Source organism: Protomyctophum bolini (assembly GCF_963924005.1).
Source record: "Protomyctophum bolini genome assembly, chromosome: 15".
In the NCBI taxonomy this organism is placed as follows: Eukaryota; Metazoa; Chordata; class Actinopteri; order Myctophiformes; family Myctophidae; genus Protomyctophum; species Protomyctophum bolini.
This window is the reverse complement of record NC_137876.1, coordinates 962076-975810: the sequence shown is the minus strand read 5'-3', so window position 1 is coordinate 975810 and position 13735 is coordinate 962076. Positions and strand designations below refer to the sequence as shown.

At 43.8% G+C, this 13735-nt stretch overlaps 1 protein-coding gene across 1 annotated transcript in view; it reads left to right on the top strand.

The window, feature by feature from the left end:
• dglucy (D-glutamate cyclase) overlaps positions 1 to 9711 on the top strand; it is a 20496-nt gene extending 10785 nt beyond the window's left edge. Inside the window, exons 12-15 of the mRNA XM_080783777.1 lie at positions 1337 to 1485; positions 2747 to 2866; positions 6386 to 6546; positions 9154 to 9711. Coding sequence (XP_080639903.1) covers positions 1337 to 1485; positions 2747 to 2866; positions 6386 to 6546; positions 9154 to 9306 — 583 coding nt within the window. The 3' untranslated portion in view covers positions 9307 to 9711. The remainder of the gene's footprint in view (positions 1 to 1336; positions 1486 to 2746; positions 2867 to 6385; positions 6547 to 9153) is intronic.
• The last annotated feature ends 4024 nt before the right edge of the window (positions 9712 to 13735 follow it).

Genomic DNA, 13735 nt, shown 5'->3' with positions numbered 1-13735 from the left:
AAACTATACATCTATACTACTATGCTATACATAATGTACTATGACGTGCTATGACTACATACAATGCAATTATAGTGCTGTCTACATAACATGCTATAAGTCTGTATCAAATGCTATCTAAGTCTACAGAAATGCTATCTAAGGGGGTGCGGTAAGTGCTATGGGCCATGATGGAGTCTGAAGAGGTGGGTTTTCAGACTACGGCGGAAGGTTGGGAGTGATGCTGCAGTTCTGACTGCAATGGGAAGTGCATTCCACAGTTTTGGAGCCAGAAGGGGGAAGAGTTTGGGACGTGTGGAGCGTTGTTGTCCCGGCGTTTTTAGTGAGGGTACTTGGTGCTCGTTACAGTTTGACTGCCGGGAATTGTTTAATCCAGGTTTTACTGGCACTGCTATTTACGACAAATAAAAATAAACTCTGTCTTTGCCGCGGAGATAGAGACGGTAGATGGTTTTACGTTTGATGACGAAATCGGAAATCAATACATGCTGTGGGCTGCTATAGGGCTTCTGGGAAATTGAGGCCAATGCAAATGAACGGACTACAACTCCTCATGGGGGCGGGTCTTGTGCTGCGATCACGTCACCTGCCAAGATGGCGGGTGAGCGATCGGATCATAACAAACGGAGGGAACCTTTTTTCGCCGGATTTTCACGGATCAAAAGCCCAAATAATTCAGCGTATGCTCTAAAGGTAATACAACAATCTCTGCAGCGTAGGGTATTTGATTAACATGCGGGTTGCGCGTTTTAATCAGTCAAACTGTTTAATGTTCATTATGCATCAAAGCAATATAAGAAGTCTCTGCAGCCGTTTTTCAGTTGGGGACGAGAACGTTCCTTTGGGTCCTAAAACAAAATGTTTTTCAGTTGGGGACGAGAACGTTCCTTTGGGTCCTAAAACAAAATGTTTTTCAGTTGGGGACGAGAACGTTCCTTTGGGTCCTAAAACAAAATGTTTTTCAGTTGGGGACGAGAACGTTCCTTTGGGTCCTAAAACAAAATGTTTTTCAGTTGGGGACGAGAACGTTCCTTTGGGTCCTAAAACAAAATGTTTTTCAGTTGGGGACGAGAACGTTCCTTTGGGTCCTAAAACAAAATGTTTTTCAGTTGGGGACGAGAACGTTCCTTTGGGTCCTAAAACAAAATGTTTTTCAGTTGGGGACGAGAACGTTCCTTTGGGTCCTAAAACAAAATGCCGCTCATCAACTAACCCGGCCAATCGCTCCATGAGGTTATCAATGTCCAATTAATCGATCATTTTGCATCTCTAAATTTGGTTACATGTGTTCACTCACTGTCAGAGATAGTCTTAACTGTTCTTAATGCACTCCTAGGTTTGACCACCTGGTGGCGATAGAGCGCAGCGGTCGGGCTGAGGACGGAAACTATTACAACATGAGAGGAATTAACATCAAACACCTGGTGGACCCGATCGACGACCTGTTCATCACAGCTGAGACAATACCTGGGATAACGACCTCAGGTAGGCCTAATTAACACATACCTTTTTAGTTAATATCACATACTAGAGCTTGTCTGAAATAAATGTCAGAGCTGAAATCGACATGAAAATATGAGATAAATGCTTAAACATGTAGCTATAGGTGTAATGTTAGAGACCACAGAAGACATGTAAATATGAAATTAATGCTTAAACATGTAGCTATAGGTGTAATGTTAGAGACCACAGAAGACATGTAAATATGAAATTAATGCTTAAACATGTAGCTATAGGTGTAATGTTAGAGACCACAGAAGACATGTAAATATGAAATAAATGCTTAAACATGTAGCTACTGTAGGTGTATAATGTTAGAGTCCACATATGACATGTAAATATGAAATAAATGCTTAAAGATGTAGCTAGGTGTAATGTTAGAGACCACAGAAGACATGTAAATATGAAATACATGCTTAAACATGTAGCTATAGGTGTAATGTTAGAGTCCACAGAAGACATGTAAATATGAAATAAATGCTTAAACATGTAGCTATAGGTGTAATGTTAGAGTCCACAGAAGACATGTAAATATGAACTAAATGCTTAAACATGTAGCTATAGGTGTAATGTTAGAGACCACAGAAGACATGTAAATATGAACTAAATGCTTAAACATGTAGCTATAGGTGTAATGTTAGAGTCCACAGAAGTGAACCTTTCAAGCCCGTTTTCTCAACTCGCTGTTTCTCTGCAAGACATTTAAATTACTCTATAAGCCATGTCTCCAAAACCGGTGGACCAAACTGAACAACCAAATATGTCAATTTGAAGCTATGATTCCCTGCTTTCACATGACATGAAAAGACTAAAATTAAAAAATATCCCTCAGTCAAATTTAGTCACATATTGTTTTTTTTTAAATAAATGCATAATTGTACCTCTTTATCGAGGCTGTTGGTTGGTCAGTCAGGGACCAATCAGATGGCTCACAAAGGTTGTTTCTGCACTGTCAAAAGTAATGCTATTTCTTTCGCAAAGTAGTTAAATAAGAACTGTGTATAAATTATATATAATTTAATGAAATGTTGTGTGTTAAAATATCGTGAAAAATCGTATCGTGAGTTGAGTGAATCGTTACATGCCGTGTGCGCGTGTGTGCGTGCGTGCGCGTGTGTGTGTGTGTGTGTGTGTGTGTGTGTGTGTGTGTGTGTGCGTGTGTGTGCGTGTGTGTGCGTGTGTGTGTGTGTGTGTGTGCGTGTGTGACTGCGTGTGTGTGTGTGCGTGTGCGTGTGTGTGCGTGCAGGTATAGGTGACGGGGGCAATGAACTAGGAATGGGTAAAGTGAAGGACAAGGTCAAAGGTCACATGCCCAACGGAGAGCTGATCGCTTGTGACGTTTCTGCTGACTACGCCGTTACTGCTGGTACGTGCACGCACGCACGCACGCACACACACACACACACACACACACACACGCATACACGCTCACACTCACATGCACACACACACACACACACACACACACACACACACACACACACACACACGCACCAGAGAGCAGAAGGGAAACTATCAGAATGAGGTCTGTTTACGTATCACATGTAATTTTATTTATTTACAATGTAGTCATTTATCAGATGCTCTTAATTTAATCCAGAGAGAGGAAATGGAAGTCCTCTCAGTTAGAGGTCCATCGTCTCTACCTCAAAGACCTAAGGGCGGAATATAACGATTCAGTAGGGCGTGCCAGGGCTGCATATTTTAGCAACATCATTTCATCCAGCAAACACAACCCCAGAATATTATTCCAAACCATCAACACACTTGTCAGCCCCCCTCCCCCTGCTACACCTGTGTTGTCAAACGAGGACTGTAACGGCTTCCTTCAGTTTTTTATTTCCAAGGTTGCCAACATCCTGTCAAACATCACTCCCTCCCCTTCCCCCCCCCCCCCCCCCTCTCCAGCGCGCCACCCAAGCTTCTCTGAGCAGTTTCTCACCGGTCTCTCTGGAAGATCTCACCACTTTAGTGAGCTCCATGAAGTCCTCCTCAAGCCCACTAGACATCCTGCCCACTTCCATGCTAAAATAAGTTTTTAGCTCTGTTGGCCCCAGCTTAGTGTCCATCATTAATACCTCATTGGCCTCTGGCTCTGTCCCAGCCTATTTTAAGGAGGCGGTCGTACAGCCCCTCCTCAAAAAACCAAACCTGGACCCCACCATCCACAACAACTATAGGCCCATCTCTAAGCTGCCGTTCACCTCTAAACTACTGGAGAAGGTTGTTGCCGAACAGCTTACCTCCCACATGACACAACACAACATTTCTGACAAATATCAATCTGGTTTCCGTAAACATCATTCCACGGAATCTGCACTGCTCAGAGTGTCTAATGACATTATGATGTCCAGCGACTCTGGTGAGTGCTCGGTGCTGGTCCTACTGGACCTGAGTGCGGCATTCGACACGGTCTGCCACAGCATTCTGTTGGAGAGGCTCAGCGAGTGGGTGGGCATCTCCGGGAGCGCCCTTGATTGGTTCGCCTCGTACTTAAGAGACAGATGTTTCTCAGTTGCCGTGGGCCCATTTAGATCGGACCCTGCACCCCTCTCGTGTGGCGTTCCACAGGGGTCTGTATTAGGGAAACTTCTCTTTGCCATTTACATGTTACCTCTAGGCCCCCTCATAAATAAATTATCTGGCATCAAATACCACTGTTACGCGGACGATATTCAGCTCCACTGCTCTTTCAAACCGGACAAACTGGACATTTTAACCACCCTCCAGGAGTGTTTGCTCGCTATTGACAACTGGCTGGGGAGCAGCCTCCTGCAGCTGAACGCAACAAAAACGGAGGTGCTGATTGTTCGGACAAGACTGTCACTAAAGTGGCTTCCTTTATGGGGTCACTCAAGCAAAACATCCGCCCACACCTAAGAAACTTGGGTGTGGTTTTTGACCAGTCCATGCACCTAGACAACCATGCAAATCACTCACTCGCACCTGTTTCTTTCACCTCAGAAATATTGCAAAACTCCGGTCCATCATCTCCCACTCTGAGCTAGAACTGTCCGTACATGCATTTATATCTTCCAGGTTAGACTACTGTAATTCACTCTTCACCTGTCTCAACTCTCAACAAAACATCCATTGACAAACTGCAACTGGTTCACAATGCAGCTGCCAGATTACTCACCAGGTCAAAAAAGTCATGTCACATTACACCCATTCTAGCCTCACTGCATTGGCTCCCAGTACAATACAGAATACATTTAAAAATCCTCACTTTCACCCAAAAAGCACTCCACGGCCAAGCCCCTGCCTACATCACCGAACTGATTCAACCCTACACAAACACACGTTCACTCCGATCAGCCGATCAGCACCTCCTCGTGGTCCCCAGGACCAGATTAAAAACTAAGGGTGACCGAGCCTTTGTAGTGACAGCTCCTAGGCTGTGGAACGCCCTCCCCCTGGACCTAAGAACTGTCCTTTCTGAGGCCTCTTTTAAAAAACAACTGATAACATTCATGTTCAGACAGGCATTTGGTCACCTATAACACTGTTTTTTCTACTGTTTATGTTTTTATCTGTGTGTTTTTATTGTCCTTTTTGTTGCTATGTTTTTTCACTGTTGACCCTGTGATAATGGCTGCCTGCTGTTGTTACAGTTTTATTTTTGTACTATTGTAAAGCACCCTGTGCACTCGTGCTGAGAAGGGTGCTCTATAAATAAAGGTCATTCATTCATTCATTCTTTGCATATGATGACAAATATCATAAATGCTATACCTAAAACACCAAATCTCTAAACGAAATATAACAGCTATAAAACAAAGAATCAGAACAGCAGACCAGTATCTATGTCAAAGCTTTTATTAATCTCACTGGAGTGGTCTTCGTCGATATATCTGCAGGTCTATGTAGTAGTTCTGGATTTTCTTGGAGATTTGCATCTTCTCTCATTGTGCCCATTTCCCATCTGCACACTTTTAGAGCATGCAACAGACTTTCCATGTTCTACACATTGTAATGCTGTATGTTTCCCGGGTTTGTATTTAGACAATATCATCTTCTTCCTCAGAGTCAGTGTCTTCAGTGTGTCATCATGACAGTCAAGGAGTTTATATAAATGGAAATTGGAGCATTTAGAGTATATAGATATTTTATCCAAAGCACTTTACATACTGTAGATTGTGCATTACATTATATTATATACACATACATTACATTCACACACCGATGGCAGAGGAAACCATGCAAGGCACCGACCTGCACATGGGGATCAATTAGGGGTTCAGAGTCTAACTCTGGGGGAGCCCTGGATCGAACTGAGAATATGGTATGATACAGTACTACCGGTATATTGTAGGCTTTACAGTGCGTTTATTTATATAGCACCTTTCATACTGAAGGCTTTACAGTGCTTTTATTTATATAGCACCTTTCATACTCAAGGCTTTACAGTGCGTTTATTTATACAGCACCTTTCATACTCAAGGCTTTACAGTGCTTTTCACACTGACATTTGTCTTTCCGAACCTCACGGTTCTCCATCCGGCCGCTCTATCCCTGAGGCACATATTACCGGTATTATACATTGTATATTTGTCATCATACACAAAGAGATCTGGGTACGAGAGGAGCAGATGATGTACGACTGTATCAACTGGTACACATACCAGTACCAGCCATAATGGCTGTCAGATGTTCTGGCTCTCACTCAACATGTGCAACTTGCTCATTACTGTCTGTCTGTCTGTCTGTCTGTCTGTCTGTCTGTCTGTCTGTCTGTCTGTCTGTCTGTCTGTCTGTCTGTCTGTCTGTCTGTCTGTCTGTCTGTCTGTCTGTCTGTCTGTCTGTCTGTCTGTCTGTCTGTCTGTCTGTCTGTCTGTCTGTCTGTCTGTCTGTCTCTCTCTCTCTCTCTCTGGTTGATTGACAGGTGTGTCTAACTGGGGGGGCTACGCCGTGGCCTGTGGGCTGTACCTCCTCCAGACATGCCCCGCCCACCAGAGGTATCTACGCAGAGGACTGGGAATGGAACCGACAACCTCTGAGGCTACGCTACGGGACTGGAGCGCTGCCCTGCCCTCTGTGGAGAAGGTACACACGCACACACACACACACACACACACACACACTGTTTCTCAACAACCACAAGTGTCAAATAATGTTTTAGGAGCTGTTCCTCAACAACAGAAGCTGGTTAGAAGCTGTTTCTCAACAACCAAAAGTGTCAAATAATGTTTTAGGAGCTGTTTCTCAACAACCAAAAGTGTCAAATAATGTTTTAGGAGCTGTTTCTCAACAACCAAAAGTGTCAAATAATGTTTTAGGAGCTGTTTCTCAACAACCAAAAGTGTCAAATAATGTTTTAGGAGCTGTTTCTCAACAACCAAAAGTGTCAAATAATGGTTAGAAGCTGTAGGAGGAGTGGATGATGTCATCGTTGGTGTGTCATGTTGTTGTTCTCATTGTAGGAGGAGTGGATGATGTCATCGTTGGTGTGTCATGTTGTTGTTCTCATTGTAGGAGGAGTGGATGATGTCATCGTTGGTGCGTCATGTTGTTGTTCTCATTGTAGGAGGAGTGGATGATGTCATCGTTGGTGCGTCATGTTGTTGTTCTCATTGTAGGAGGAGTGGATGATGTCATCGTTGGTGTGTCATGTTGTTGTTCTCATTGTAGGAGGAGTGGATGATGTCATCGTTGGTGCGTCATGTTGTTGTTCTCATTGTAGGAGGAGTGGATGATGTCATCGTTGGTGCGTCATGTTGTTGTTCTCATTGTAGGAGGAGTGGATGATGTCATCGTTGGTGCGTCATGTTGTTGTTCTCATTGTAGGAGGAGTGGATGATGTCATCGTTGGTGCGTCATGTTGTTGTTCTCATTGTAGGAGGAGTGGATGATGTCATCGTTGGTGCGTCATGTTGTTGTTCTCATTGTAGGAGGAGTGGATGATGTCATCGTTGGTGCGTCATGTTGTTGTTCTCATTGTAGGAGGAGTGGATGATGTCATCGTTGGTGCGTCATGTTGTTGTTCTCATTGTAGGAGGAGTGGATGATGTCATCGTTGGTGCGTCATGTTGTTGTTCTCATTGTAGGAGGAGTGGATGATGTCATCGTTGGTGCGTCATGTTGTTGTTCTCATTGTAGGAGGAGTGGATGATGTCATCGTTGGTGCGTCATGTTGTTGTTCTCATTGTAGGAGGAGTGGATGATGTCATCGTTGGTGCGTCATGTTGTTGTTCTCATTGTAGGAGGAGTGGATGATGTCATCGTTGGTGTGTCATGTTGTTGTTCTCATTGTAGGAGGAGTGGATGATGTCATCGTTGGTGTGTCATGTTGTTGTTCTCATTGTAGGAGGAGTGGATGATGTCATCGTTGGTGCGTCATGTTGTTGTTCTCATTGTAGGAGGAGTGGATGATGTCATCGTTGGTGCGTCATGTTGTTGTTCTCATTGTAGGAGGAGTGGATGATGTCATCGTTGGTGCGTCATGTTGTTGTTCTCATTGTAGGAGGAGTGGATGATGTCATCGTTGGTGCGTCATGTTGTTGTTCTCATTGTAGGAGGAGTGGATGATGTCATCGTTGGTGCGTCATGTTGTTGTTCTCATTGTAGGAGGAGTGGATGATGTCATCGTTGGTGCGTCATGTTGTTCTCATTGTAGGAGGAGTGGATGATGTCATCGTTGGTGCGTCATGTTGTTGTTCTCATTGTAGGAGGAGTGGATGATGTCATCGTTGGTGCGTCATGTTGTTGTTCTCATTGTAGGAGGAGTGGATGATGTCATCGTTGGTGCGTCATGTTGTTGTTCTCATTGTAGGAGGAGTGGATGATGTCATCGTTGGTGCGTCATGTTGTTGTTCTCATTGTAGGAGGAGTGGATGATGTCATCGTTGGTGCGTCATGTTGTTGTTCTCATTGTAGGAGGAGTGGATGATGTCATCGTTGGTGCGTCATGTTGTTCTCATTGTAGGAGGAGTGGATGATGTCATCGTTGGTGCGTCATGTTGTTGTTCTCATTGTAGGAGGAGTGGATGATGTCATCGTTGGTGCGTCATGTTGTTGTTCTCATTGTAGGAGGAGTGGATGATGTCATCGTTGGTGCGTCATGTTGTTGTTCTCATTGTAGGAGGAGTGGATGATGTCATCGTTGGTGCGTCATGTTGTTGTTCTCATTGTAGGAGGAGTGGATGATGTCATCGTTGGTGCGTCATGTTGTTGTTCTCATTGTAGGAGGAGTGGATGATGTCATCGTTGGTGCGTCATGTTGTTGTTCTCATTGTAGGAGGAGTGGATGATGTCATCGTTGGTGCGTCATGTTGTTGTTCTCATTGTAGGAGGAGTGGATGATGTCATCGTTGGTGCGTCATGTTGTTGTTCTCATTGTAGGAGGAGTGGATGATGTCATCGTTGGTGTGTCATGTTGTTGTTCTCATTGTAGGAGGAGTGGATGATGTCATCGTTGGTGTGTCATGTTGTTGTTCTCATTGTAGGAGGAGTGGATGATGTCATCGTTGGTGTGTCATGTTGTTGTTCTCATTGTAGGAGGAGTGGATGATGTCATCGTTGGTGTGTCATGTTGTTGTTCTCATTGTAGGAGGAGTGGATGATGTCATCGTTGGTGTGTCATGTTGTTGTTCTCATTGTAGGAGGAGTGGATGATGTCATCGTTGGTGCGTCATGTTGTTGTTCTCATTGTAGGAGGAGTCGATGATGTCATCGTTGGTGCGTCACGGCGTGCGCAGCGGGAAGACGGCCCACCTGGCCATGGAGGTGGACGGCTTGACCTTTCACCCCACGCACTCTGACCTCATCACTAGGCTGCTGGAGGTCACACGGGGTCATAACCTCTGACCTCATCACCAGGCTGCTGGAGGTCACGGAGGGGGAAGGAACTGGTTGGAATAACGTGTTCCTTCTTCCACGGACCCCCCCCCCCCCCTGTCAGGTGAAAAGTTGGACTCCTCATGCAGTGAGAGAAGCATGAGTTCAGCCCGTTGCTCTCCCCAGGTTGGCAGAGGAAGTGCAGAGCCCAGGATTACACTAGATAATTTACACTGCGGTGAAAAGACATTCTTAAAGGGACACTTCACCCTTTTTGCCAAAACATAGATGTTAATGACGTTTAGGAGCTTTAGAACACTTTCCTGGGGGTCTTTATGTGTGTAATATGTGGTTTTAGATATGGTAGATTTTTAGCAGTGAGCCCGGTGTCTCTGATGTCATGGACAATGGGCTCACTTACTTCCTGGACTACATGTTGTCTCAGTACGACACTATCCACAAGGAGGAGCAGTGCCCCCAAAGCATTATGGGAATTGTAGTCCAGGAAGTAAGTGAGCCCAGTGTCCATGACATCAGAGACAACAGGCTCACTGCTACAATCAAAAATATCTAAAACCACATATTACACACATAAAGACGCCCAGGAAAGTGATCTAAATCTTCTAAATGTCATTAACATATAGTGTTATGCAAAAAGGGTGAAATGTCCCTTTAAGAAATAATAATTATTATTCATAAATTCACAATGCCAGAAACCTAGCCCCTCCCTTAGACCCCCCCCTAGACCCCCCCTAGACCCCCCTAGCCCCTCCTATATATAGACTGACACCACGCTAGACAGGAACGCCCACAAATGTCACATCCGGTTTTAGCCCGGCGGGGTAAGAATGTTCTATGGCTGCCAATGCAACTCGGTCCAATCCTTAAATCACATACGGACAAACATCTATGCCGATAATATCTAACTTGCGGGGAGGTAACGTGCCTTATTGTCCACGGGGCAACAGATCTTTCAACGTTATGGCATTGCAAATACGTTTGATAATCGCTGTTATTGTTTTGGAAATGCCGCAAATTGCATTGCAGTGAACGAGAGCAAATCACAGTCTATAGGTTTAATGTTTGTTTGTCTTTGGTTCAATGTTTGTTTTGTAAACGCCGTTGACAATGAAGGTTTAAATGTACGTCATAGTGTCTTTTTACCACCACAGAATATATCTGGCTTTTGATTTATCTGATATATTCACGATACAATTCATAGAAGAGCAGTTACAGAATTATCAGGATTGCACAAAAAGTCTGAGGACTTATTTCCATTGTGATCCAAATAAATAAATAGTTACAGCATATGATAAGAAGAACATGTGTACTAACATTACAATACTAACGACATTTACAACCGGCCGTCATAGATCAATAAACAAAAGACAATAAATATATTTAAATAGATAAATACAGCACTATACTAACTTGCCCAACAGCCACTTTTTCAACATATATTTTTTAAATGTTCAAAGACTTTAATTTCCCTTGGGATTTTGTTCCAATATACTCCTTAACCCATTCTGACCGGGAACCCATTTTGGGGTTAGCATCATGTTATGCTTTAGCTATTGAAAAATAGCAGATCTACAAGCTCATAGCGCGCCACCGAGTGGCGCGCTACGAGCTTGTAGGTCTGCTATTTTTGAAAGATCGAAGAGCTACTGACATTTTTAGAATCTGATCTCAGGTCAGAATGGGTTAATCAGACCCAGTGTGTGCCAACTGGAAACCTCGTATGAATCTGATCTCAGGTCAGAATGGGTTAAATGAGCTTCTACCTACCCTGTGTCTCAATTCAGTTCAATTCAAAGGGCTTTATTGGCATGAGAAAACATACGTTTACATTGATGCCAAAGCAGAAAGAACAATACAGCAACACAATCAAAACAAAAAAGGTGTACATTTGAAGGTCAGAATCTTCAATAGATCAAATTCATTTAATAAAATGTCTTCTATGTCAGTCGCTCTTCGTCTTTTTAAAAAATAGCAGACCTACAAGCTCGTAGCGCGCCACTCGGTGGCGCGCTACGAGCTTGTAGATCTGCTATTTTTCAATAGCTAAAGCACGACATGAATGCTAATACCAAAATGGGTTCCCGCCCAAAATGGGTTAAGTTGTGTTTGGAAGCAAAAATGATACATTCAGATTCACCCAGATGCAACAATAAGGATAACTTGTTTTCACTTAACCAGATATTGACTTTTTTTTGCTCGTTTTCTAGAGAGCGGCTAACTGATGCTAGGCACTCACCTGTCACCAGTAAAGAAGAATCATCAAGAGTGCGCCGTGTCACCAGTGCCCATACCCGAAGGCGGGGTTGGCGAAAGGGCCTTTCTGTGTGGAGTTTGCATGTTCTCCCCGTGTCCCCTAGGGTAGGTACCCTCACATGTTCTCCCCGTGTCCCCTAGGGTAGGTACCCTCACAAAAACATGCAGTAATCCTGGTCTCTAAACTGCCTCCCCCTGGCCAGCCGGGGCGCCTGATGGAGGGGAAAGGAACTGGTTGGAATAACGTGTTCCTTCCACGCGCTACGTCCAACCAGGGCCGTTGCTCTCCCCAGGTTGGTGGAGGGTGTGTAGAGCCCAGGATCACATTAGATGATTGACACGGGGGTGAAAAATGGGTTACAAAATTGTGGGATAAAAAATATATATATAAAAAAAATACAGGCGTGTAGACCTGCCCCATCCTATCCAGCTATTAACAAAGGAGGAAAATGTCATTTATTCTTTGATTTTTTTATTTTTTTATTCCCAAGCCAATTTAGCTGCTGCTCTGATTAATCTGTCCTCAAATCATCTATTAACGGCTAGGTGTGCCGTCATGCTCATTGCAGCACAACTGGAGAGCCTATTTCAACCAATCGCTTGGTTAGAAGAACTACCGGTGTGTTAATATAAATATTTCATTCTACCTTTTGTCTTTTTTTGGGCAACTCCTCTGCATACCACCAGAGGGGGCTGAAGTACCACCAGTGGTACTAGGACCACTGGTTGGGAAATATCTGCTCTATTATTGTCTGAATGAACTTAGTTTGTGTTTGTTTTCGCACTAAAATAGTGACTTTGAGAGCAGCTGTTTTTCAGCGTACAATGTAAGTCAACGAGGAGCATATTTTGAATCATCAATTTCTAATCACTGGAGCAATTATCTTTGATTTTGTGACATTGGGCGTGGAGTTTTCTGAACTTACCTGCTGTACGTATTATGTTTCTATGTCAGTGGTGCTCAATATGTCAAGGACCCCCATAAATATAATGTAATTGGCCGCCGACCCCCATCTGAAAACATGTTGTTCCAGGGACCCCCCCCCCCCAGAAGCAAAGATTTGAGTAAAAAACGTTCTGATATAATACATATTCACATTTTCACGATTTCTAGCAGATCTACAAGCTCATAGCGCGGCACAGAGAGCTTGTAGATCTGCTATTGCACCACTCAGTTCACACGGGTGTGATTTTTCTACACCAGAATGGGTTCAGCTCAAGACCTAATACTTATTCATGTCCTCACTGTATTATTACTGCTGTTGTTTAATGTTGTTTTATTCTCCTCTATTGTTCTGTTAATAAAGCATTCCATCCATCCTGTGTAAGTAACTGTCTTACTTGTCCTCCATTATGTGTGTGTGTGTGTGTGTGTGTGTGTGTGTGTGTGTGTGCGTGTGTGTGTGCCATTATTGCTGTGTGTGTGTATGTGTGCCATTATTGCTGTGTGTGTGTGTGTGTGTGCGCGCCATTATTGCTGTGTGTGTGTGTGTGTGTGCCATTATTGCTGTGTGTGTGTGTGTGTGTGTGTGTGTGTGTGTGTGCCATTATTGCTGTGTGTGTGTCATTATTGCTGTGTGTGTGTGTGTGTGTGTGTGTGTGTGTGTGTGTGTCCAGAGGGTGGAGGACAGCTGAAGGTTCATGTGAGGGTGAGTATAGGGTTAATACTGTTCACGAATATGATATTAATGAAGCTATTATAATTATAATTGCATTAATATATTAATGATAGATTTGATATTAATGAAGCTATCTAAGACATACATGAGGCTGCAGACACACGTGTTTATGTTCAACTTTAATGATTCATTAGTTGAAGATTATCTTTAACATTCCATTCATTATGAATGAATGACACGGCTATGACCCCACTACACACACACACAGTCTCATGCGCGCACGCACACACACATGCACGCACGCGCAGACACACAATGTTCCGGAAATAACATTTTCCGTGGTGGAATGTCGAAGGTCAGCTTTCACTATTTCGTCATCCTTGTCAAAATGAGTTGATGCACTGTGACACTGACGTGCACACACACACACACACACACAACACTGTGACACTGACGTGCACACACACACACACAACACTGACACTGACGTGCACACACACACACACACACATCACTGTGACACTGACGTGCACACACACACAACTGGAATTAGTCACCAGAGCTGA